The sequence below is a fragment of the Phoxinus phoxinus genome (genome assembly GCF_949152265.1).
Source record: "Phoxinus phoxinus genome assembly, chromosome: 23".
NCBI classification, from domain to species: Eukaryota; Metazoa; Chordata; class Actinopteri; order Cypriniformes; family Leuciscidae; genus Phoxinus; species Phoxinus phoxinus.
Genome location: NC_136898.1, coordinates 17,579,894 through 17,605,373, shown reverse-complemented (window position 1 = coordinate 17,605,373; position 25,480 = coordinate 17,579,894). Strand labels below are relative to the sequence as shown.

The 25,480-nt window shown below is 36.9% G+C and overlaps 2 protein-coding genes across 3 annotated transcripts in view; one reads left to right on the top strand and one right to left on the bottom strand.

Annotated features, from left to right (window-relative positions):
* lrrtm4l1 (leucine rich repeat transmembrane neuronal 4 like 1) overlaps positions 1-2,671 on the top strand; it is a 32,459-nt gene extending 29,788 nt beyond the window's left edge. For both annotated transcript variants that reach the window (XR_013796197.1, XM_079600297.1), the window contains exon 3: positions 1,515-2,671. Coding sequence is in view for 1 of the 2 variants with exons in the window: in XM_079600297.1 (XP_079456423.1) it covers positions 1,515-1,580 (66 nt within the window). In the remaining variant the exon portion in view is untranslated. The remainder of the gene's footprint in view (positions 1-1,514) is intronic.
* Positions 2,672-10,381: 7,710 nt separating this feature from the next.
* Positions 10,382-25,480, bottom strand: part of LOC306992090 (putative flavin-containing monoamine oxidase A) — a 39,786-nt gene continuing 24,687 nt past the window's right edge. The window contains exons 11-13 of the mRNA XM_079600558.1: positions 22,609-22,695; positions 16,936-17,036; positions 10,382-11,794 (exon numbers count right to left, since the gene is read on the bottom strand). Coding sequence (XP_079456684.1) covers positions 11,503-11,794; positions 16,936-17,036; positions 22,609-22,695 — 480 coding nt within the window. The 3' untranslated portion in view covers positions 10,382-11,502. The remainder of the gene's footprint in view (positions 11,795-16,935; positions 17,037-22,608; positions 22,696-25,480) is intronic.

The following is a 25,480-nucleotide window of genomic DNA, read 5'->3' as shown; positions in this document are numbered from 1 at the left end:
CATTTCTCTATTCAAAGACACTTCATTGGTCATTGTTTTTTTGAGGGATGGGTTCTCTTAAAAGGGATACAAATTAAATTTGTCATTATTTACTCGCCCTCATGTCTTTCCAAACCAGTATGACTTCTTTTTTTTATGCCACACAATTAGATATTTGCCAGAATGTCCAAACTGCACTTTTCCATACAATGAAAGTGAATGGGAAACAGGGGCAGCCATTGAAATGAGCACCAAAAGTGTGTAGCTACTCCGAAGTGTTAGATATGACAAACAACCCATTCACTGTGTGTTAATTTAGATGAATTGAGAAAGATTTAATTCATTTGACGGTGCAGATTTTTTTTCTCATGGGTAGGAAAGGCGGCATCACTTTTGTCCTCATTTTATCAAGTAATTACTCCAATCTTTGTCTTCAGGTTGACTCACTGGCAGTATAGCTGCTATTCCCATGGTTTCTGAAAAGAACCTTAGTTGAACTTGAGGATAATTGAGATAATGATGATTGTGCTCAATGCATATTGCTAATTAGTATTCACAGCGGTTTGTTTTATCGATTTAAGACGAAGTGCTCATGACAGCAAGGTCACTTGAGCTGAGTAAATTCAGTCGTCTCAACCGTAATTAACATCTTAATAATGATGGCATACAATGTGCTGCCATATTTGATTTCTGACTTTTTTTTACTGTTAGTTGCCAAATCATCCAGTTCTGCTTCACAAAGTTTTTTTTTTTTTTTTCTTGGCCATGCATGAGCGTTTCATTTTACATCACAACTGCATGCGGCTGAAGTAATGTGTCTGATTTATTATCCTGATATTTTTATATAATCAGATTTATCTTTAATTAGCGTTTAGGGTCAATGACAAATAACAAACAGAAAAGGAAAGATCTTTTGAAAATCTTAGCAATGTACTCTTTCTTTGTAGTCATATTGGTTTCATATATTTTTGAAAAACGTGTATAGCTTTTCAAGAAAAGGTTTTTATGTAGTTTATTGATATAGAAAGCAAAAAAAAAATTGTGTGTTGTAACCATTGATTAAAATGTTATAACATTTAACTTTTTTTTTATTACACCATGTGTTCACAAAACATTTTCAAAAATATATTTTCAAGGTGAATTATTTTTTTTATATATATTTTTTTTTATACAAATGTAGTGAAGTATGTATTCATAAATATCATTGTTTTTGGGGAGTCGCACCACATGACATTTTCTTTTCAAGAATATAATTCTATTTTTCTTCATAATGATATCATTAAACCCTTGTATTTTTGACTCCCCAAAAAATATTTTTTTATCCAAAAAAAGAAAGAAAAACATGCTCATCATAGAAAAGGTGTATCCAGGATGATGTATGATTTGCATTTTTGAAATGTATATTTTTGAATAAATAACTAAAATGCATCAGTACAAAAGAGAGCATCGTGTCATTGACCCGTGTATCAGTTCTAAGCCGAACCTCGTGGTTTTGTACCGTAGTAATCATCATCTATGTTTTCTGCTTCCCACAGAATGAATACACGTGTCCCAGACCGTTACCCGGAGCTTGGATTGGAGACATACCGACCATACACTAAAGGGAATGTTTTGTTCCACAAAAAGAATCCACCGGCGGAGGATTTGTGCCTACTTGCATTCCACCTATCGCATCAAGCTTTGTTCTCATGATACCACTCATGCTGTCAGTGCTTCTTTAATGGATTTTGCTTGATATTGCAAATGGACATCTGAGAGACAGTCAGAACAGATGCCTCTGATGCATATTTTACTAAAACACATTCGGATGCCTCACTTTGTTCTTTAATGCACCTGGATACACGTGTCAGGCGGGTGAAGAAGCCTCCGGTGGGCCGTACGGAGCAGGGTTAGTGCTCAAATAAAGAGCAATGGAACATACCAATGAAAGCTATCCAGCCTTTGATGAATCGCCCAGCGTCTTTTGACGCATGTGTGGACCTGTACATAAACTATAAACTTTGTTAATAAACCCTCAAATTGATCCTTTCCTTTGTTATTTAATGTAAATCCTTGGACAATTTGTGTATCAGAATAACTTAATAAAACGACTGCGTTAAAACCTTTATATTTGCTGCTTAATACTGGATTTGTTATGCTTTGAGTTTCTGCAAACCTCTTTGTTACAGTTTTTATTTGAGGAGATTCTCAGATTTACGCGCCCTTCACGACAGTAATAGACGTCGTACTGTTTTACCAAATAATTGAAACATGACCTATGATCTCACTGACTATGTCAACACTGACTCAATGTTTGAGTGTAAATATGTAGTCTCATTTTATAGGAGAGTGTGTAAGCAAATGTCAAGATCTGAATATATCGTTTTAAGTGTTTAGAGGTGAAGCGTGTCATTTGGTGCTGCTAGTTGTGCAGAAATGATACACTTCACCTTTAAAAGAGCATGTGTGTTGGAGAAGGGTCATAAAGAGTATGTGTGTGAGTGTATTGGGTGGGTATTGATTTGTTCAGGTTCCACCTGCCCCCCAATCTTGAAATATTGCCATTTGAAAGTGTAATTTACTTTTATGCTCCCCCACTTTTATTTAATAATTACATTTTTGTAACAAACTGTATGAATTGTACACCACCAAGTTCTGTTTTATAATGAGAATGTTGTCAAAATCAATGGTGAGAAATACATTTGTCAAATGGAAATTAGTATTGATCAATTTATTCTATTTTTATGAATTTATTATTACCGGTAATGTTCTTTTTAGCTATATGGATTTTACAGAAGATAAAAAGAAAGAAATGTTACTGAGAAGAACAGAGTAGGCTCAACACATAATATTTCACTTGTTGGACATTTCATGGAAATAATGCACTAGGCCTACCAAAATTAGTTTGGGGTCTGTACATTTTTTTTAATGTTTTTGAAAGAAGTCTCTTATGCTCACCAAGGCAGCATTAACTCGATCAAAGTAGGTAAGCATTTGTGTAAAGAAAAGGTAACATTATGAAATATTATTACAATTTAGAATAACTGTTTTCTATTTTAATATACAGTATATTATAATGCCATTTATCCTGTGATGTCAAAGCTGCATTTTCAACATCATTACTCTGAAGTGTCACATGATCCTTCAGAAAATATTCTCATATGCTGATTTGATGCTCAAGAAACATTTCTGATTTGCATCAATTCTGAAAACAGTTGGAGTGCTCTTTTTTTTTTGTGGAAACCATGATAAATTACCATTTAAAAAATGTATATAAAAAATAACAATAAACAATAATTGAGCAGAAATGATCACGCGACACTGAAGACTAGAGTAATGATGCTGAAAATGCAGCTTTATCATCACAGGAATACATTGCATGTATTCAAATAGGAAACAGCCATTTTAAATTGTCATAATATTTCACAACATTATCGTTTTTACTTAATTTTTTATTTAAAAAATGCAGACTTGGTGGGCATAATAGACTTCTTTCATAAACATAAAAAGTTGTAATTATTCCAAAAATTGTAATCAGTAATGTAAAGTTATTATGTTCAGAATGTTTTTACTTTAGAGCTTATATGGCTGTTTGTGTCTCAAACTTTGGCATTTGCTATTAGGTTTGTGTGACTAAAGGGGCTGTTCACACTGACAAAGATGTGCAGCGACAAAATCACCCGAAGACATTCATTTTCAGTAAGTGTTGGCGATTTCTGGCAACATAGGCGACGACGTGGGCATTTTTTTCTCATTTGAGATACGATTTTTAAAAGCTATGGCCAATTACACACTGCCAGCGGCATCATCTACTAGCGGCCAACCGTACTGCAACCTTCAGCCATTAAAATCTCTGTCATTGTGGCCACAAGTTAGTAAAAGAAAGTTCAAGCTACTTGGCTGCAGCCGCATGCTCAAGCCAAGGAAATGTCCTCTCCCATATTTCGCATCTTTGAACGCTGTCAGATCAATATTGGCCTCATAACCCTGAAGGAGAGCCTCTCCGATTTGTGCCAGCCCTGGCCTCTCGAGACAAAGAAAGTTCAAAATTCTTCCAGGGCATGTCACAATTATCACTCACAAATATGTAATTTCTCAAGAGGGGGCTAACATGAAGAGTTTGTCCCGCACCAAGTCCTGAAGGAACATGTCAAGCTGTCTGATACGAGGTCCAGATGGCATATCAGCTCCGGTGTTTTCCTACAGTGTTGTATCTCTCCCCTTCTCTCTCTTGCCTGCTGAAGCGACAGCTAAACAGACACAGCACTGTGTTTGACCAAACTCTCTCCATGAATTATTCATCGGCCCCCATCCCTTCTTGTTCAGAAAGGAGTCTTGACATTTTGCCCAGTCAACGACCTCCTACTGGAAGAGTTCTGTGTTCGGAGGACCCGACTGCATCCAGATATTGGCTGTTGTGTGCTCTATTAACCTCAATCATGATATCCCAAGAGTGCTCAATTTTTCCATTATTTTTAAGTGTTGGCTAGACATGTACTAGACAGACACCTTTGGGGATGTTTTGCACTACACTGCTTTTTCATTGTTTTTTATGTAAATATGTGGTAGATGGTTGCGACCGTTGCTCTCACGCCTTTCGCTTTGTCTTGTGTGACACAGGGTTCTAAAAAAACACAGCACTGAAAGTTGAAAGTAGCTCCAAAAACGCGTCTCTATACCTTGCATTTTTTTTCCCATTCCTCTGCCCTGCATCTTGCATTTTATATGCATTTTATATGCACAGTTACTCAACCTGAGTGTGGCTGGCAATAGCATACATATCCGGGCCTCATCTGGGCCAACTATGGCACATATGCTCAGTTCTGCCGGGATATGTATGCTATCTGGGTTATTCTCTCTCTGAAGAGGTACTGCTAGGATGCACAGAAGCTGCCAGACTAAATTTCTGAGAGGCAAGGTTTTGTGCAAATTGATTTTGAAGTATTTATATTTGTCCTTATACAACAGTTGCTTTATGGTCTTCGGGTGTGAAGTTATTGAATCATTCACTCAACTGATTTGTTGAAAAGCATTGGTTTATTCAGGAATTCCTCAACTGTGCTGCTCGACTGCTTGGTATCAACAGCACCGTTGTCCGTGTTATATTTCCTGAACTGCAGCATTAGAATATTCAACCGTTGTTATTTTAAATTTATAACTAATCAGCCAAAGAAAATGACTTATTTCTTCAGGTGGCCCTAAAAAGTATTTGGGGCTCTTTTGTCGCACTTTAAACCGGACTTAAAGGTAATATTCATATTTAGTTATTTAAATTATGACAACTATTAAAGTAGTTTTGGCATGTTAATGAATATTTTGATTGATCTGCTACGCTGCTGCTTCTGCAGAGAAAGTATGGACTTGCTACTGCCATTAGATACCGTACACAGACACACTGCTGTAAGCATGTAATGCTGCTGCATGAATAGACATATATAAATCCTGTAGCAGATCGAGGCAGGTGGAGCTGGGGAGGTGGAGGGATTCAGAGGAACTGCTGCAGGACAAACACTGAACCAGACTATTTAAATAAAATAGAGCAAGCAGTCTCATTGGCTACAGGATCAGCAGAGGCCAATCAGCTTGTGCCATGTGGTAATAGTGAAATAGCTTGCAGAGTGCATGTAAAGGAAAAGTCAGTCTGTGCCATCTAGAGTTTAATGACGGAACTAGATATAATGCAAAGACATTCATGTAATTTAATTGTCTAAATACTGTTGGAGCAACCTTTTGTGTAGTACATTTGAAGTACATTTTTGTTAATGGCTAAAAACTGCAATAAAAATGTACATTTCGATCCATATATGCAGGAATCGACAGACATGATCATGTCAGGGTTTAAAAATACCCCTAATTATGCCTAGATGAGGTTTCAGTGTATCAGTTGAAAAGCATAATTGCATCACGGATGATTGACACATGATCATGTAGATGGATGTGTCTGCTGCTGGAAAAGATTAGGCCTCATGGGCATATATCTCAAGAGGAAGAAAACTGGCCATTCCTTGATCTTTAGCCAACGGTTCTACATCCTCTAGGGAGCACGAGCTTGGAGAAACGATGCAACACCCAGCCAGAAATTGTCTTTCCAGAACACATCTCACAGCTAATTAAAAGTTAAGAGATGATATAGACTGTCCAGTTCACCCACACAGAAGTACTAAGTATGGCTAAAAAAGACCAACAACCTGATAATTAATATGAAACCAGTAGTCTGTTTTATCCATAAGCCAGCAGATAAGGTTTAGTGTTAATGTAGTAAAAGATGAGATATCTTTAGCATCTCAGATGTTTATATATTAAACCCCAAAATAAAAGTTCTGTCTTCATTTGCTCACCCTCATATTGTTTCAACCCACGACTTACTTTCTTCCGTAAAACATGAAAGGAGATTATGTACAGTTATTTACTAACTAAACACCGTCACAATACTAAATAGAGCTCAAAGCCTTTAATAATTCTAATGTCTATGCCCCTGTTCTTATTAAGCATACATATTTTAATTATTCAAAAGCCAGGGCTTATGGGCATTCCCTCCTGACACAATGCTCATGACTTAACAATATGAGCTTCACTTAGCGTTAATAGCTTTATTAATGTTTTATTTAAATGAGCATAACTAAAACAAATCGTCTCAACAGTATATTACAGAACTAGCTTGGCCAACTGGATCAAAAAGAGACTTATCAGTTTAAGCCTATCAGTATTTTCAAATTTGGAGGTTTTTCACATTTAAACTGTCTCTCAACTGAAAAAAATCAAACAGAATATGCATGAATAATGCAAACAAATTTTACATGAAATGTAGGTTTAGTGAAACTATAAATGAGAACTCCAGTTTTCTGAGCTATGAAAGATCAACCTTGAGCAATAAGTTTCCTCAGGTTTAAAAACATTCAAACATTTCATAACTGACCCCAAACTGTTTATAGAATTCGGCAGTCCAACGGACTTGCTGTTCATGTATGCGCAGGCGATCAGTTTTGTCCACTCTCATTTTCTTTTCCATCAGTCTTGCAAAATTGTTTTAAATAATTTAAATATTAATCAAATCTTGTTGACTGAATATCGATTTATTTAGTTTGAATATGAATGTTTCAAATACAAATTGCATTACATAAAACATTATGAAACCTAAAATGTTGTGAATACAACAAAAACACTGGTAACACTTTACAATAAGTCTCATTTGTTAAAGCCGGCATGAAACGGAAGTTGTGATAGTCTTTTCTCAAACAAGAAAAATGGATGGTTGTGGTTGGCTATTGGTCGATTTCATGTGAGTGGCAGGTTGTCCCGCCATACAGTTGTTTATTCATATTACTGTTAATGTTCATTTGTAAATGTTTGAATAATAAATGCTGCAGAAGAATTGTAAGTTCATGTTAACTGTTAATAAATGAAACCTCATTGTAAAGTGCTACCAAAACATCACAGCACTGTATGTGATGGAATCATTTCTTTGCACGTCAGGAAGTGTGTGTGACGGCTCTTGATGGCATGTGTGAACGGTTGAGTTCAACCCCCCCCCCCCCCCCCCCCATTAGAAAGTCTGTCATTCTGAATATTACAGACCCCCATGTGGTGCAACGTGTCATATCACAAGAGAAGGGCACAGATGACATTATTTTATGCATTTCTCAGAGGCCGCCTTTCACCTTGGTATGGATCTAATATGAATTTGGTACTTTTCTTTGGATCAGAGACCTTCAAACTGCAAACCAACGCAGGTGATCTGCCAAAGCCAGTGACGAGTTGTTACATTACACAGATTCAAAGAATCCTAAAAAAATTATTAGTATTGCGAGTTTACATCTCATAATTCTGACTTTTTTCAAGCAATTGTGAGTTTATATCTTACGATTATGAATTTTTCTCACAATTGCAAGTTTATATCTCACAATTGTGACAAATTTATTGTAATTGTAATTCACAATTCAGACTTTTTTCTCGCTATTGCGAGGTAATTGTAATTCACAATTCAGACTTTTTTCTCGCTAGTGCAAGTTTATATCTCACAATTGCGAGTTTATATCTCACAATTCAGATTTTTTCTTGCAATTGTGAGTTTATATCTCGCAATTCAGATTTTTTTCTCACAATTGCATATTTAAATCTCACAATTCTGACTTTGTCTTGCAATTGTGAGTTTATATCTCCCAATTCTGACTTTTTTTTGCACTTTCTTGTCTTGTTTTTACTTTGCAGCAGCCTCTAAAACCTGATGGAAGGCTTCCATCTTGGCTTGGATACACCTAATCTAAAGTTGGTGCATTGCCTTGGATCAGACATCTTCAAACCGCAAACCGATGCAGGCGATCTGCCAAATCCCCGGACAAGTTGTTACATTATGCAATCTTTAGGCGGTGGATCCTTTGAGACGCACACAGCTACTCATGGGACGTCCAAAATAATAGCCAATCCACACGGCGGAGCGGCTCTAAATGAAGACTTGTGGCTTTCCGGCCGGACGTGGAGGTAATCAAGCAAATGGGATGGAAAATCAGATTCACAATCACAAGAGACTCATCTTTCCCGTGGCTTCTGGCCAGAGCGAGCGGAGGAAGTGCTGGCTGTGTCATCTCGCCACTACTGGAGCCCATAAATTGGACGCATACAAAAACATGTTGGTCAGGGCAGGGTTTGATCTTGATGGGGTGGGCGCGAGGCAGGGAAAATGAAGAGTTGATCCCCCGCGAGGCGGCGGTAACAAAGACAGAAAAGTGCTCCTTTAGGGGCCGCCAGAGGAGTTAGATCACCCTTTAGAGAGCATCCGAGCATGACAGGAGCCTTTTCCATCATCTGTGTAATCAAGCACTATTAAATCACTTTCACATCTCACCCTCCCAGAGACGTGTCTGCTGTGCACGTGTGGGCGGACGTGTGTCCGTGAGTGTGTGAGTTACTGTACAGTGCGGGTAACGCCGAGTCGCAATGGCAAGATTTGCTGGAAGTGTATTCGTCTATAGGCCTGTCTGACGGCCTATCTTTTTTTCTTCTTCCATCTGCGCACAACGAGAGAGCAATTACACACATTTAACACGTTTAAAGAGGCCTTGACAAACTTGTTGCGTTTCCAGCCTGTTTTGTTCTGCTAAAGCAATGAAACCAATTGACATTCCCATGGAGTTTACAGAGGCACTGAGTGTGCATGACAATAACTTTTATAGCTCACGGAGTGTTTGCTTCAGTTCTGCGCTTTGATGTTTCAAATTCCTTTCACATAACACATTGTAATTATATGGGGGGGGGGGGGGGGGGGGGCATTAAAGAAGCTTAGAAGATCAAATATGGAAACTTCAAAATACAAGTTCATGATTTTTTATAAGATAATATAACATTTTATGCTGATTTTAAAATATTCATGCTTAAAGTCAATAGATATACTTAATTAATGTCCCTGGCCTTAACGGAAAAATGTCTGCAGGCTGTAAACTTTCATCACAAACTTGCTGCGCATATATGAAACACTTCTCTCCTTTAACCATCTGTCTTTATAGAGAGCAACATGCAGTCGGGTTCCGGAAGCAAACAAAATCAAATTTTTTACATAGGGGAATTGATTAACTTATAAATTATAAAGACTAATTGATGGTAAATGTTTTTGTTAAAGCCATCTGCCCACATTATTCCCGCTTTTTTTATTTTATTGTCTTAAACATCAGAATATGCAGTGACAAAATATACCCATAATTGTGCACAAATCTCCACCAATCAGAGAATCGCACCAAGCATTTAATGCTAAAAGCTCCGCCCACTCCTATGAAGCACTGTGAACTACTTAAATACTTATGCACATGCATATTTTACAATAAACTTAATATATTGTTTTTATATATACAATCATCTTTAAATCATTTGTTTTATATTTCTTCATCGTTAATTTGCTTATATCATTCGCAATGCTTTTTTGGGATTGTAGTTATTTTCGTCATTAAAGCATTTAAGTACAGAGTCTTGTACAGTGTCTTTTGGCTGGTTTTCAAATACTTTTTTGCTTCAAATAAAAGTTTGTAATCCGATTCACCATGTACAGTAGCTGCATGGTTTGGTTCATTCTTTAACCAAGACTTAAAAAAAAATCCCTACTGGAAAAATACTTTTGGAACAAACACCACCCAAAAAGAGGGTGGAGACTGCTGCACTGTTATGGTAAGCAACCACTTCTCACAATAAAATCACATCCCATCCTATTATCTTGATGCACTCAGAAAGTAAGTAAAATGGGTGATCTTAAAGGGTTTTTGAGATGCATTCTAAACAAAGTTCATTTAGTCCACAAAATTACAGACGAAAATGTTCATTCAATATTTTATGATAAAACAAAAAAGACATATCCAGATTATAATTGAATGATTTTGACTTAAAAACTGTTGTAAAACTGTTTTCTTTTAGAAAAGGAATAACAATCATTAAAACAAATATAGATTAAATGCTTTATTGTGCAGTTATGTTACCACATAATACAAGACAAATTTGTTTCTGAAGCTAAATTAAACATATATAAAGTGTGACCAAACTAACAATTAACAGTGTCTACATGCAGTATCACCTAAAAGGTTGATAATTCTGTATACTAAAATATTATTTCAAAAGCTTTGATTCAAGCTTAGAATAATTTTCTTATGTAATTACGTGGTGCTCAAGACTTTCACATACAGGCTGTTTTGGAATATGTGGATATTATATGAAATGTTAATACATTATTAATAAATATGTACACATTTTTAAAAATGTTTGGTTACAGTTCAGTTCATTATAGCTTGACAGTTTCATTGCCTATACTATTGTCATTATCTAAAATGATGTGGCAATGTGCATTTATGCGCAACGGAGCCATTACACTCATTTAACGTGTTCAAAGAGGCCTTGACACGAGTGTCCGCCATGCTTTATTCTCATGATAACAATTGAGATTCTCATGGGGTTGAAAGAAAGAGAGGCACTCAAAGTGCTTGACAAAAAATACATTTATAGCTCACAATGTGTTTGCTTCACTTCTGTGCTTTGATGTTTCATATTTCCTCCACATAACACATTATGCCACGCAATTTCATGACGAGGCACCGAAAGTTAGTTTATATCTTGGAAATTCAAATCTGGAAATATGATTAAGTGCAAGATACAACAATGAGTGATTATACTGTAATGTTTTTCTATTATTATTATTATTAAATACTGATACTTAAAACAGACAATTTTTACATTCTTAATTCACATTCCTGGTCTTTTTTCCACACAGACAAAAAAAAGTCAGCATACAATTTCAGCACAAACTTGCTGTGTATCTGCAACTTTTTGGCTGACATTTCTAAGCCCTCTTATTTCTCTATTCTGGTATGCAACACTTTTCTATTAGTATAATTTCATGGACCAATCAGTTTCCAATAAATATACAATCAAGTCCCGGCCCTTTTTTTCCTCACTAAAAATCACGTTTCATTCTGAAATACTTACCATTACAGACGTACAATGCTTCATGTTGACTAGAATGTATTTTAAGGCACAACTACTAATTAAATACATGTCAAGAAACAGATACCTTTAGATCCATTTCAATCGTAGTTCTGGTTTGGCCAACAGGTAGGCAGTCACCAGTGCAGCTGCTGTCATTACCACACCGAGGAGGCAGTAAGACTTGGACGACTTGCACTTTGACTCCTTTCTTGGGTTACTGTGTTTCAGGGAAGCTCGCACTGCGTCCAGTTCCTCCCGGGACAGAGAAGAAGGACACATCTGAGCTAGGACCTCCATAGCCGCCCGCTGACCAGACTGAATCGCCCCGCTAATGTATCCACACCATTGGGTGGCCGTCTCTGTACCTGCCCAATGAATCCTGACAAAAGAGACAGAAAATTAATAGACATTTTAAAGTGGTAATACTTTCTGTATTCTTTAAAGTTGTAATAATGATAATAATGATTATGTGCAGATTAATCATTTATAATAAGCACTGTAACATTCAGTGAAACAAAATAAGAATGGTAAATTTTGATGTCATGGTGACTTTAAAACACTATGATTGAGTATTAAGGGATGTGGAAAATGTCAAGGTGACTGTAAAATATAAAGACTTTGTATTCACGGTTGATGACTGTCAAAATGAATAATGGCTAATAATTAGTTGCCTAAATTGAAGTTTTTGCTAATAGCAGTCATGACTCTTTACGCTAGTACGTAATGGAGCATTCAAAGGCCTTAGACTCCACTACGGTGTCTATTATAAAATCCACAAAAATATTGAATCTTTAATAACAACAGATGCTTATGTGTAACCTCTTATGTGTAATGTGTAAGATAATGCGATCGCTAACAAATTGAGTTAAGAAGCTCAGCCTGTGCCATCTACAGTTTCATTACAGAACTTTGTATACATGTGAAACTTTCTATTTATCAAAGAACCAGAAAAAGTACCACGATTTCCACAAAAATATAAAGCAGCACGACTGTTTTCACCACTAATAATAATCAGAAATGTTTCTTGAACATCAAATCAAAATGATTTCTGAAGGATCAGGTGACACTAAAGACTGGAGCAATGATGCTGAAAATTCAGCTTTCAGGATAATAGTACTGTATTTACTGTATGTTTAATCTAATACATGCAGCCTTGGTGAGCTTACAAGAGAATTACTCAAATAAATCATTTGAACAGTAAATATAGTTATAAATATATTCTATGAATAATACAAATATATAATTTTTTATAATGAAAAAGTCGTAAATATTGTACAATAATGAAAATATAAAACTGCAGTACGATTAAAGTGAATACCTACAAGATTAAACATATCAAGCATAGAGTTAGTTCTGGCAGGTCTGACCACGTCCACCTATAGGAATAGGCCTATCACAGCATCCCTATATATAAAGCCCATCAGTATTATCAGCAGCATTATCGTGTTGCTCAGGAGCTAATTACCCTCATCCATCTCCAGCTCCTCCTCGTCCTGTCAGGACTTAACAATCTGATATTCCTCTTCTAATCACACTCCTTTTTCTTGAGTTAAGTTGAACATTAAATGATTGAACATTAATTATATCTGCAATACATGTTGGTTCTGTTCTGTTTACCCTGAGGGGGTTATCACTGCTCTTATCCATGCTGCATAGATGGACAGGGAGTTCTTGACCAATCCAAACTGTTAGGTAACTGTCAGTCATCTTTAATGATAATGGTCCTGACAGAATTACATTTATGCATTGAACAGATGCATTTTTATCCATAGCGACTTACAAAAGAGGAACAAAAGCAAAAGCTATTTACTAAAAAGTTAATATCTAATCTGACAGTCCTAGTAACTCCATGGGATAGTTAATTTATGCACAGATAAATGCACACATTCATGTCTGTTATGAATTTTAACAGAAATAACTTTTAATTGGGTTCTCAAAAAATGCTTATTGCTGCATTCAACAACACATTCCCCATGCAAGACCATTTCCCATCCACCAAGCTGTTTATTATTTATGCATTATGGATGTGTGGACTTGAATGAAACCCTCAGGGATATCCCTTACCCACAGTGTTTTCACCTATGCTCTTTGTCTATGCGAATCACTTCGAAGACATGAAAGCGGTTTGTTTTCTATTCCACCATCTATGGCAGGCAAGATATGCTCTTCTAACTCGGGAAATACTGCATCAAAAGCAGCCAGCATAATATCTAACAGTCTAGTTATGCGGTTTTCAAACTTTTCTGGCCAAGTATCACCTTCAATCAAAATCAGAAGTCCAAGTACCACCTTGTCACAACTTTGGTGTTCTCTCTCTCTCTCTCTCTCTCTCTCTCTCTCTCTCTCTCTCTCTCTCTCTCTCTCTCTCTCTCTCTCTCTCTCTCGAAGTATATCAGGGTACGGGTGTGTGATATCACGGTTTTGATCGTGGACGATTAAAAGGCATACACAATCTGGTTTTGAAGAAATATCATAGTATCGTGCTGCAGTGCATTCTACCAGTTCAGTTCTGGCGCCTCCGTCTCAACATACTGTAGCTTACTGTACAACGCAACGTACATTTACACATCACATGTTAATGCAGCGGTAGAGTTACACTCACTCACTCACTTTTCTGTGAGCGTACACCCGAAGCACACACTAAAACGTCAAACAGCGCCTGATTACTGGACTAAGTTATGTTTCAAGTCTTATACGCTAAAGGTCCTTGCACACTGAGTCCGAAAATTTCGTATGCGTTTTTTCGTATTCGTGATTCGGGTGGTGCGTGTCCATTAGATGCGCAAGTCTTAAAGTGCCAGTAGTCCAATAGTAAACGTGTCACGGTGTGGTGCAGGCAGAAGAAGATGAAGAGGCAAAGAGCTCCAATGCAAACGTTTTGCAACGTCATAAGCAGGTAAAGACAGAACAAAGAAAGACATGTGACTAATGAAAACATGATAACCAACAGGACAGAAGAACATAACTGTGACAACATGCTGCCACTTGTCCTTAAAGGGATAGTTCACCCAAAAATGACTTAGTCACTCTAATGTTGTTCCAAACATGCATTCATTTCTTTCTTGTGCTGAACAAAAAAAAAAAGAAGAAAGAATATATTTTGAAGAATGTGGCTATCCAAACAGTTGCTAGGTAAAAAAATCATTGGTAAAAGGTAAAAGTCATTGGGGACCAGCAACTGTTTGGTTACACATTCTTCAAAATAACTTTTATTTTCAACAGAAGAAAGACTTATTCAGGTTTAAAACAACTTGAGAGAGTAAATGATGACAATTTTGATTTTGGGGGAAACTAATCCTTTAAATGTTAATAAAACAACAAAGCACAAAGAGAAAATCACTCACTGCTCTTGACTGATAACTTTAATAGTAGCTTTAATAAGAATCAATGTATGATTTATACAGTGATGTCTATGTGGCGTTTTATCTTTATATTTGTTCATTTAATTTCTTTCTTGAATGCTACTGTTAAATACACATACTTTAGCTCAAAAAATAAAGCACTGTTTATTTAATTTGTATATTATGTTGTGTAGCCTATTTTTATTTTCTCCACTTTGGCGTACTGGTAATTGTCTGCCATTCTTTTATTATTTTATATTGTTACATTGTAAGGCTTTGTTTAAAAATAGGGAAATTAGTTTGTCAGTCACTTGCAAAATAGTAAAACCAACATGAAAGAGAATCGTGAAAAAATCGTGATATGATATTTTTGCCATATCACCGCCTTTACAATTTTACAGAATTGTTGTGCACTACAATTTAAGAACGACTGCACTTGTGCTGTGCCAAAAGATGTCTTAAATGGGATATTTGAGAATTGTATGCAAGTGTCCTTTTAGTCATTTTAATTATTCACATCTAATATGAATCACTTTTGTAGCTAGAAAGAATGGACGGAGATTTAATGCATGAAAGAGTCTTGTAGCATCTGAGAGATCAAGAGCTTCAAGATCTCGTCAGTTTCCAAGTGGGTCAAGGACAGATTACAGCCCTCTTTCAGGAAACGTCTCATCGCCCGCACAGGTACCAGAAAGAATGGGAAGTCTGTACATGCCTCAACCACCTTTACATGATGATCTCATTCCTCTCCCTATGGATTTAATTCTATTATGGAAATTTCCCCTATATTCCAGCCACCGCACGCCCTCGCTTTCTCTCTTGCACGCTCTTTCTGTACGTTCTCCTTGGGCGAGCATTAGTTCAGCCCTGTCAATCGCTTAACCGGCCCATTTCAAATAGCTTTTGAGACGTTTTCCCCAGAGAGCGCTGTCCTTTTGACATCAAGTCATGCATCTGGGTAGCATTTGCACTTCAAGGTAAAATCTGCATTTATGTACTACTCTCACTTTTATCTTTATCTGCAGCTAATGTCTGCTAAAGTCAATGATATCTCCAATTAAATAGTTCACCCAAAAAAAATGACATATTCACTATTTACTCTTCTTCGTGTCTTTACCAATCTGTATGCTGTTTTTTTTTGTTGGTGCAAAAATTTAGTTTTGAAGAATTTTAACAATCCTCTTTTTCATATGTTTGTACATACAACAAGGACGAAAAAAAGTGTAAACATAACGATTAAATACTATTATTATTAAACATTATTATTACAAATTAGTATTTCAAATAATAATAAATAAGTATTTCATAAATAAATATTATAAATTAATTAAATTAATATTACAATCTGTTTTGGTGCCTGGACCAGTTTTTTTTTTTATTAATAACAGTAATTAATAAAGGCTGTTATTATTATAATTATAATTAAATATTCGAATAGTACCACAATATGTTTTGGTACTAGGATCACAGTATCACAGTACCATATTTCCATTAGTCGGTACAAATACCAGTAAAATGTCACAATTCTCTGTACCAATTTCTGTCCCATAGCAGAAATAGTGGGAACTATTTTATTTATCTATTTGAAAAAAAATAATAAAAATGAAATGAAATTAGTAAATAATACATTTAAACAGCATGTAGCCTTCAAATGTTTATAAGTAAATACTGCTTATAAAAAGATCAAGTGAAAAATTACAAAGAAAGGACTAAGAAAGTGAGTCATTAGTGGGTTATTATTTATTCTAATAATATTACAATTTGCTTGGTGCTGGGACCACTGTTATTATTAATAACAGAAATTCACTAAATAATAAGAATTATTATGTGGTCGTGGCACTAAAAAATAGAAAGTGGACAAAGACCTGATCAGAAGTGAAATGAACCAAAATGAGATCTGAGCCACTTTTATTGGCCAAGTTTATTGATCAAGTTTTTTCACTCCAAGACCATAAAGGCAACCTATATTCCTCATGTTCAGTATTCAACGTCTTTAGAAGGCTAAATAACAGTGGGTTTGGAACGACATAATGAGGGTGAGAACATAATGACAACATTTTCATTGTTTGTGTGAACGATTCCTTGTAGGACAGAGAAAGTGGTGAAATGAGGGATTGAGGCTTTGAAATAGGCTTTGTTGAACATGAAGGGATTTGGCCAGTGTAGTGGATTGGTTTACCTGCCGAAGGGCTTTCGAAGACTGGGGTGGTAATATGTTAACATCCCGGGGGTCATTACATTCACAGGACAGCCTCCACTATATTCCTCCTTTGCCCAGTCCTGGAAAAACAAGACAACAATTAACATTTTGCAGCAGTCAGCGTCAATGTGAAATCTAATTTCGGGCTAATAAATGATCTGAGAAACATTAACACTCTGTGGTTTGATGTAGCTTGTCCTTTATTACTTAGAAGAGACGGATTTATAATGCAGGTGCCTTTTGCATTGACACTAACAAAACATTTAGACGTCTGGCAGACAACATTTGGCAGAAAGTCGTCTTGTTTCTCTTCTCACTGAGCAGGTTACTTTTATATTAATGCAGCTTTACATTATCATAAACTCCCTGCAACCCCCTATTTCTCACTTTTAATAAGGTCACCTTAATGAATTCTGTGTGGATTAGACTAAATGTTCCCCTTATGCTTGTTCAGTTCATGTTGAACTAAATATAAGGTCTAGAAATTATTTATAATTTCATTTAATGAACAATTATTCATTATTCATCATTAGAGCCCTTTAGCCTTTCTTCACGAAATACCCTGCTGGCATCTTGGTTAATGTTGAATGTTCTTAAATGCTCTTGTGGATTTTTTGAAGGTACTTGAAGAAAAACCCTTAAACAATCCAAGCATGTTAAGCATGCTATTAGAAGAAGGTTGTGTCATCTCAAACAGCTCTACTGGTAGTATGAATCACCTTTCTATGAAAATATTAATAACACAATTACAACAATTAGCTTGTTAGAAATGGCTGAATACTAAACACCGATGCTGTCTCCACACCACAAGGTGTCAATATAAGTCTAATGGTGCGTTCACACCAGACGCGAATAGCGCGTCAGGCGCGAGTGATTTCAATGTTGAGTCAATGCAAAGACGCGTTACGCGCGTAAAAAAGGCGCGAATGAGGCGTATTCGCGTCTACCGCGCCACACTCTACGCCTCATTCAAGTTTGCGCGAATGGCGCGAATTGAGCGTCTGCCGCGTTACGCGCAAATTATTTTATAGTGCTTTTTGTGCATTTCTTGCGTTTGACGCGAATTCGCATCTGCCACCCCAGTTGAAAAATCTGAAATTCTGCGTCAATTGGCGCCACGTTAACCAGTCAGGAGCCTGCTTGCTTCGCGTGGCATAAAGTGACATAGGATTATGATCGCTCCAATGCGGGACAGCAGGTCATTAAACTGGGCGAAGGGACAGGCGGAAGTACCACTGAAAGCGGCCGTCATCCAAGCGCAGCTCCTGGAGCAAATGGTGAAAAACTCGCCAAACTGGGTTCGCCTCCGAAGGGCGACAATGATCCCTACGCCACCGTTCTGCTCTCCAGAGCAAATACAGAGCGGTGACTCTCTCGATAAATGATCTATCAAAACTTTTGCCTCTGACGCGAGTGAATTTCGCTTCAAACTTATGTTGTTACGCGCGTCAATTTCGCTCTTGACGCATGAATGGACACACAGTGGTCAAGCGTATAACTCGACGCGGCAGGGGCGAATTTAACGCGCTAATCGCGTCCGGTGTGAACGCACAGTTAGACCACTGTCCAGCACAACAGAAAGAGCAGAAAAATATATAGGGTTCTTCTTAATACTCAAACTGATGCTTCCTCGTTTCCTCCGTCCTCTAGCCTGTGACCCAGAAACTGATCAAAGAAAGCCATCTTGAAGGACATCTCAATTTTCTAATTGCACCGCGAGGAACAGGAGTAAAGAAGCTTCCAGAGGAGCTGAGCGAGGATGCACAGGTCTTTCCTATGCGGAAGTAAATTATTTTAATTTATGCTTTTACTTTCCAGTGTAAATAAACCATATCTCTCACATATTTCAACAGTTATTATTATTTATTTAGAATTTCTTAAAACCAAACTTCAACAACATAAGGGCATATCCCTTGAGCTGATGACGCTGTAAAGTAACGCTTGAGCGATCAAAAATATTCCAATATACAAATAAGCTTTCCTTTGATTCCTCCATCCTCACTTTCTTTCCTTGCAGCCTTCCCTTGCATCCTAAAGAAGCGAGGATGCACACATTAGAAATGAGAAGCACCCATAGACTGCGGCTTTGTTCGAAATCGCCTCCTATACCATTAAATATGACACTATTTGAAGGGACAGCCATTTTGTAGTGGTGTTCAAAACCATAGTGGACGTCATCGAGTGCACTCATTTAATCCCATAACGCATCGCAATAATGAGTTTAATAAATAAAGTAAACCTAGCACACATTGTATTCCCAAATGCATGTTAAACTCGCTTGCAGTGCTGACATTTATAAGCAGCATTACTGTGAACCGAGCAGCTCTAAAAACAGCTACAGTATACACGTGCAAATGAACACAGTGCTGTTTTTCACTCACACAGCACAGCAGCCTTTGATTTGATAATCACCATTTGATAAGATCTAACGCTATTTCAATTTTATTTAGATTAAACACCATCTGGAGGTTTTCTGAGTTGATGCACCTTTGCTTTCCACAATGCACCCATAAAGGCTCATTTATACTTCTGCGTCGGATCTACGGCGGAGCCTCTATGCTATAGACTACGAGTTGGCGTACGTCGTTGTCCGCGTTGACGCGCAATTACACATGCAGAGGGAGCATGTGAAACCCGAGGAAAGGGTTCTAGCAGACCAAATCACAGCACTTGACAGGCCTCAACAGGATCGAATGATGTATAACACTTATATGTAAGATCAAAATCAACAGAGTATTTTGATTCTCTTTTACACTGATAAGAATAAAAGCGAGCTGGTATCGCCGGCGATACCGCCGACCCCAGGGGGTTAAGCCCAACATAAGACATCTCAAGACTCTCTGGGTTGAAAAGATAGTATATTTCCTTTCTCAGTAGCAGCTCATTGTAAAAAAGGCCTTGCCATCAGTAGTCCTATAATTCTCTCCTGCCCTCTCCATCCACAGGCCAAGGAGTTGCTTAAGACTATTCTCCTTTTCCACTTATAGTGCTAAAGTGGCCAGACACCGCTTTTGCTCTAAGGTGGTAAAATGTTAACATTCTGTTGAAGCTGATGGCTGTCAAACCAATGTCCCCGTTTGTCAATCTCAATTACGCCTTCTGCACGCCTGTCGCCTTTTTACCTCTCAGGGGGAATAAATTCCCATTTCTTTTGTGAACTTGTGCTTTTTAGGCACAGTGGAGGACTGGTTCTCAGCTTTGGCCAACTAGGAATAGAGGTGGGTGCAGATATTTCCATTTCACTTGACGCCTGTGGCGAGTGTCACATGGAGGCTTGTCAAAGCCAGAGAGGGAGCTTGGACAGAGGTGATAAACTCTAACAGGTCTTAACAGGTTTCATGCCTGATTTTGGACAATGTGTGTTATATGCACATGCTGACTCATTCAGCGAGAACAAGCCACAAACAGAGCTTTGGCATTTGGATCCATTCAAGACTCTGAGATGTTTTCACTGTCAATCTTTCATCCATTAATTTTCAAACCGCCTGTTCAATATAGGGTCGCTGGGATACTGGGCCTATCTCTGTATCCTGGGCCGTGTAGGATCACATAATGTATCAAGTGTTGGTGGAATTGAGTAAATATGAAAGAGCATCATACTGGTTAGGATGTAAATTTTGAGTATGAACCCCCTAATTAAACACTGAACCATCAAAATGAGAAGGTCTTAATAAACAAATACCTACACTTAGCAGCCTTATTTTTACATACTGTGTATGAAACATTTCTGCAGGTCTGTCTGAATGACATTTGTAATATCATTTCCTAAAGTGGAAACCCCCCCTAAAATGGGTCATGCTGTTGACATTGCCTGATTACTTATTTGATCATTAAGTTGCTTTTTTCTTTGCTTATTTCTTCACTCATTAATTTGCTTTATATAATGAGAATCTTTTTCTATTTTACTAGCAAAGGTGGAGTGTTTAGCTCATTTCCCGGTAGTGAGGTAAAAACATAGCCTAATCATTCGTGTATCTGACTTTTGAGTATTCCATTTATTATGTCTGTTGTGATGTTAAATAAAGCATTATAAACGAAAGAGTATTTCAACATGACACATATCCTCTCATTCCGTTACAGATGCAGCATTTTTTACAGTAGGACTTCTGCACGAGATGAAAACACATTTGTAAAGTTTCTTGGGTCAAGAAAGAGTTGGAGTTTGCGATATTTCCTCCTCCCTATAGCTACTGCGAAAAGCTCGCTCTGTCTGGATACACGTAAATGCACAGTAAGGACGCTTTCCTGTCATAACGCATTTTAATGTGTTTGCAAGCCGGGAGAAACGGGGGTAAGGGGCAAAAATCGAGCTGAGTCAATCTGTTTATGCTTAAGCCTTTTATGATTTTACTCCAATAAAGGAGACAGCTAAAGCTAGGCTGATATTGGGTCATGCAACAGGACAATGATCCAAAGCACTCCAGCAACAGAATGGCTGAAAAAGAAAAGAATCAAGGTGTTGTAATGGTGTCCAGACCTCAACCCGACTGAAATGCTGTGGCGAGACCATAAGGGAGCTGTACATAAACACAAAACCACAAACCTCAAGCAACGTGGTGAAGAAGAGCAGGACAAAATTCCGCCACAACGATGCGGGAGACTGATAAAGTCATAGAAAACGATTCCTTCAACGTATTGCTTCTAAAAGTGGCACTACTAGCTATTCAATTATATGGTGTAATTAGTTTGTCACCCATGGCTTTTCCATTTTGGCTTTATTTTTGTTAAATAAATAATGATACAATGTCATATGTAATTTGTTGTTGTTCTCTGAGGTTGTATTTATCTAATTTCAAGACCTGCTAAGGACCAGAAGTTGTTTTATTATGTTCTGATACGTAAAACCACACAATTCTTAAGGGTGTCCTTTCTTTTTCACGTGACTGTACATTTGCTACAGTACATTTAAATTAATGATACTGAAAATGTAATATTATTTACATACTGATTCAGGTCACTGTGATGTTAAAATTAACTAAAGAATTTACAGTACCATAATGAATGTATTGTAGAAACATTAGGAATCAATAAAGTTATCACTAGAAATTGCTGTTAATCACGTTTTTGTCTTTTTTTGTATTTCTTTTGACTGTGAGAAACAATTGCCTTGATTCTTCTTCATAGGCTCTACAGTTTTTAATCATGTTACTGTGTAATTTAAGATTTTATTTAAAGCACTTAAAAAAATTGCAATGTGACTATTCATTCCAGACCCCTTAAGAATAATATCCAGTTTACCAATTTTGAGCACATTTTACTGAAAATCACATCGTTGACATAAATATCCAATTCATTCCTATGGGTTATCCTGCTAAGCTTATCTCAATTAGAAACAATCACAGAAGTGGGCGGAGCTTAGCTAAAAATCAATTACCGTTTATTAAAATAGCATATTTTTCTTGAAATTAATGACTTCTCCACAATGAAAGATGATTAGTTAGACACTTGCAAATGCATAAGACAAACCACCACAGACTCAAATGTGTGTTCCCTTAAAAATACCTACAAAAACGGAGTGACTTTCTTAGTCTTTTTTCCACATTTTTCAGAAAAGATTTTGTTCCTAAATAAAGCTGAAGTGGAGGGTTTTGCAAGACAATGAATATAAATTCTCTGACTCAGTGAACATATTGGTTGAAATTCACCACATACCTTTTCCCCATAGTGAATGTAGGTGGACGCCTCCGGGCCAAGGTACTTTACCAGGCTGGAGATGACAGCATCTCTTCTCTCCTCCATCTACAATGAGAAAAAAACATTTGTTTATCATCATATCATAAAAGGCCAAAGCTGCTAAAATATAACTGCACTGTTGACATTGTGAAAAATAAGTGTGCTTGGTTGTATTGAATGTGCACTTGTTGTGTACTTTAAATCTCAATTGTATTAAAAACTTTACTTGTAGGTAATATATTAATGAAATAAAAGGCCAATTTAAGTGTACTTAAAGAGAAAACATCTTGGTTGCATATGCAACCCCAGGGAACGGAGACGTAGTCGATCGACTGAAGGGAATCACGCTTAGGGAGCCTGTCATCTTCGAGTACTATTAACACGAGGTCTTTAAATGCCAAAAAATGGGCAGTAGCATAAATTATTTGTCAAGCAGATAACAGATTCTTAAAAATGAGATTCTTAATGTTGCAATGAATGATCTACACTACATAATGGAAATGCAGAATGTTTCTGCTTATTGTTGACAATACACAATCACATATTCCAAACAGGAATGGCCTTAATTCAGCGTTCGCAGCACAGAAAAAATAGACTTGTTGATGAAACGATCTCCGGACTGCATCCGCGTGCAGTGTGAAAGCTCTAACCTGTTTACATGGGTACGGGAAAAAATATGCACTGCATACGCACTGCAAACGGAGTATGTGTGAAACGGGAGTAACATTCAAGCTATTTTAAGGCATGACAAAAAAAATATTACCAATAAATATGTAAATTTGGTGATCAAAGGTAAGTTTTAAGGGAAAAAATGATTGACTACAGGGGGACTTTAACTAACACACTAAAGCACATGTAAAATATCATTTTTTAATTGTACTGTGCTATTCAATATTACATTTAAATTTCATATATTTCAAATGCACTAAATTACAACTTCATCATTACTAATTAAGTATAAAGATAAGTTTAATTAAAAATGACATTTAAGTACATTTTAGTTAACCATAAATGTTTGTTAGTACTTTCAACAGTACACTTTTACCATATTTCAAAGACAATAGAAGTAAAATAGAAAAGGACATAAAATATGTACTTAACTCCTATTTAAATGTCAAAAAGCCCTCTAAAGTTCAGCTAATTGTATTTCAAATATATTTAAACTAGAATACACTCTAATTTAATATTAAATAACAATTAAGTGTCCGAAAACATTACATACACACTTTTAAAGCATATTATTTTAAAGTATATTATGTCCTTAATAAACATTACGCTAAACTGTACTTTTTCACAAGGGCAGGAAACGGGCTGAGTCCGGTTCTCCAACCTACATCGATCTGAATAACTCAGTTCCTTTTTGGTCTCTGTTCTCTATGAGTTATGGGCAGAAAGGGGCCGGGGCGTGCACCCCTGCTGTTACTATGCCAACGAGTGACAGATGTTAAGGGAACACATAAAACTCTGCATCTGCATGTTGTGCACACTTCCACTTGAACCAAGTGTCCCAGACCATAATTCAGCCTACAATTATGGCTTTGCACCAGGTAGGGGGCAGGGCGGCACAGGAACCATATGCGGGTGGGGGGTATAAAAGTGTCCATAAGGAGCTGGAGGGCTAGCCGCTATCTCTAATGCCTGCTCATAAAACAAACCGTACAAAATTGCACTTCATGTCCACACTTCAAATTTTGCCAGCTCATTCATGTGAAGTTAATGTGGAGTAACGGCAGAAAGCACACAGCTCGGGCATAATGCGCTGAGTAGTCAGTCTGGACTTCTTGGACAGGACATCTGTATAAGAAGAACCAGAGCTTGGCGACAACTGCTTTGCAGAGTACAAGACATTTTACAGACAAAACTCATTAATGGAGGTTAAAAAAAAATGGGTTGGTTATTCCAGGATAAAAATTCACCATACACAAAATAGTAATGTTGTATTAGTAGATGAGAACCAGATTGGCTTGTCCATCTGATTCATTATGAATGAAGCAACCATAAACTCAGTGGCTTAGAAGAACTCCTCTTGTCTATAATACATGACTACGGATGGTCTGGGAGTTTTATCATAAGAAGCAAGATGGAAACAAGTTTATCATCAGACCAGCTCATATCGAAGAGGGAGTTGTGGTCTCATCTGGGTTTTAGCTTTAGGCTACCGGAGCTATTTTCTGCATGCAGGATGTGTGGCTATCTTTGTTTGATTGAGCATCGAGTAACAGATAAATCAATATTTTGCCACATTATCAGTCAGGAAAAGACCCTTTGAAGACTCAAAGCTGGAAATATTTGTTTTCCCAAGATAAGGCTTCCAGTTTAATTCTGTAGCAAAGACATTTAGCTAATCGCTTATCAGATTAGGATGCTGCGAAAATACATTTGTCCTTCATTGCACTGGCTCAAACACTCACAAACACTAAACTAGCAAAATTGGTGTCAGTGTTATTTTAGTATTATTTATTTTATATTTTAGTGTTAGTTATACAATAGTATTTTTAAAATAATATTTTGAATTAACTTTTGTTTAAAATTTTCAGTTTAAATTATTATTTTAGTTTGAATAATTTTAGAACGTCAAGTTATTTATTTCAGTTAGTTGCCAAGACAACATTCCTATTTTTAAAGGGGTCATGACATCAAAAATCAAATTTGCCTTGATCTTGATGAAAACATCCTTCAAGTTTCATAGCTCAAAACGTACCTCCTCATTTTAAACAAAGCATTTATTTAAGCAAGCTCCAAAAACGTTTTTTTTTTTTTGTGGGATCTATGACATCACACAGGCAAACACATTTGCATACAGTATGACCACCTCCAGAGCAAAAGACTGACATTCACCAACATTGGATGT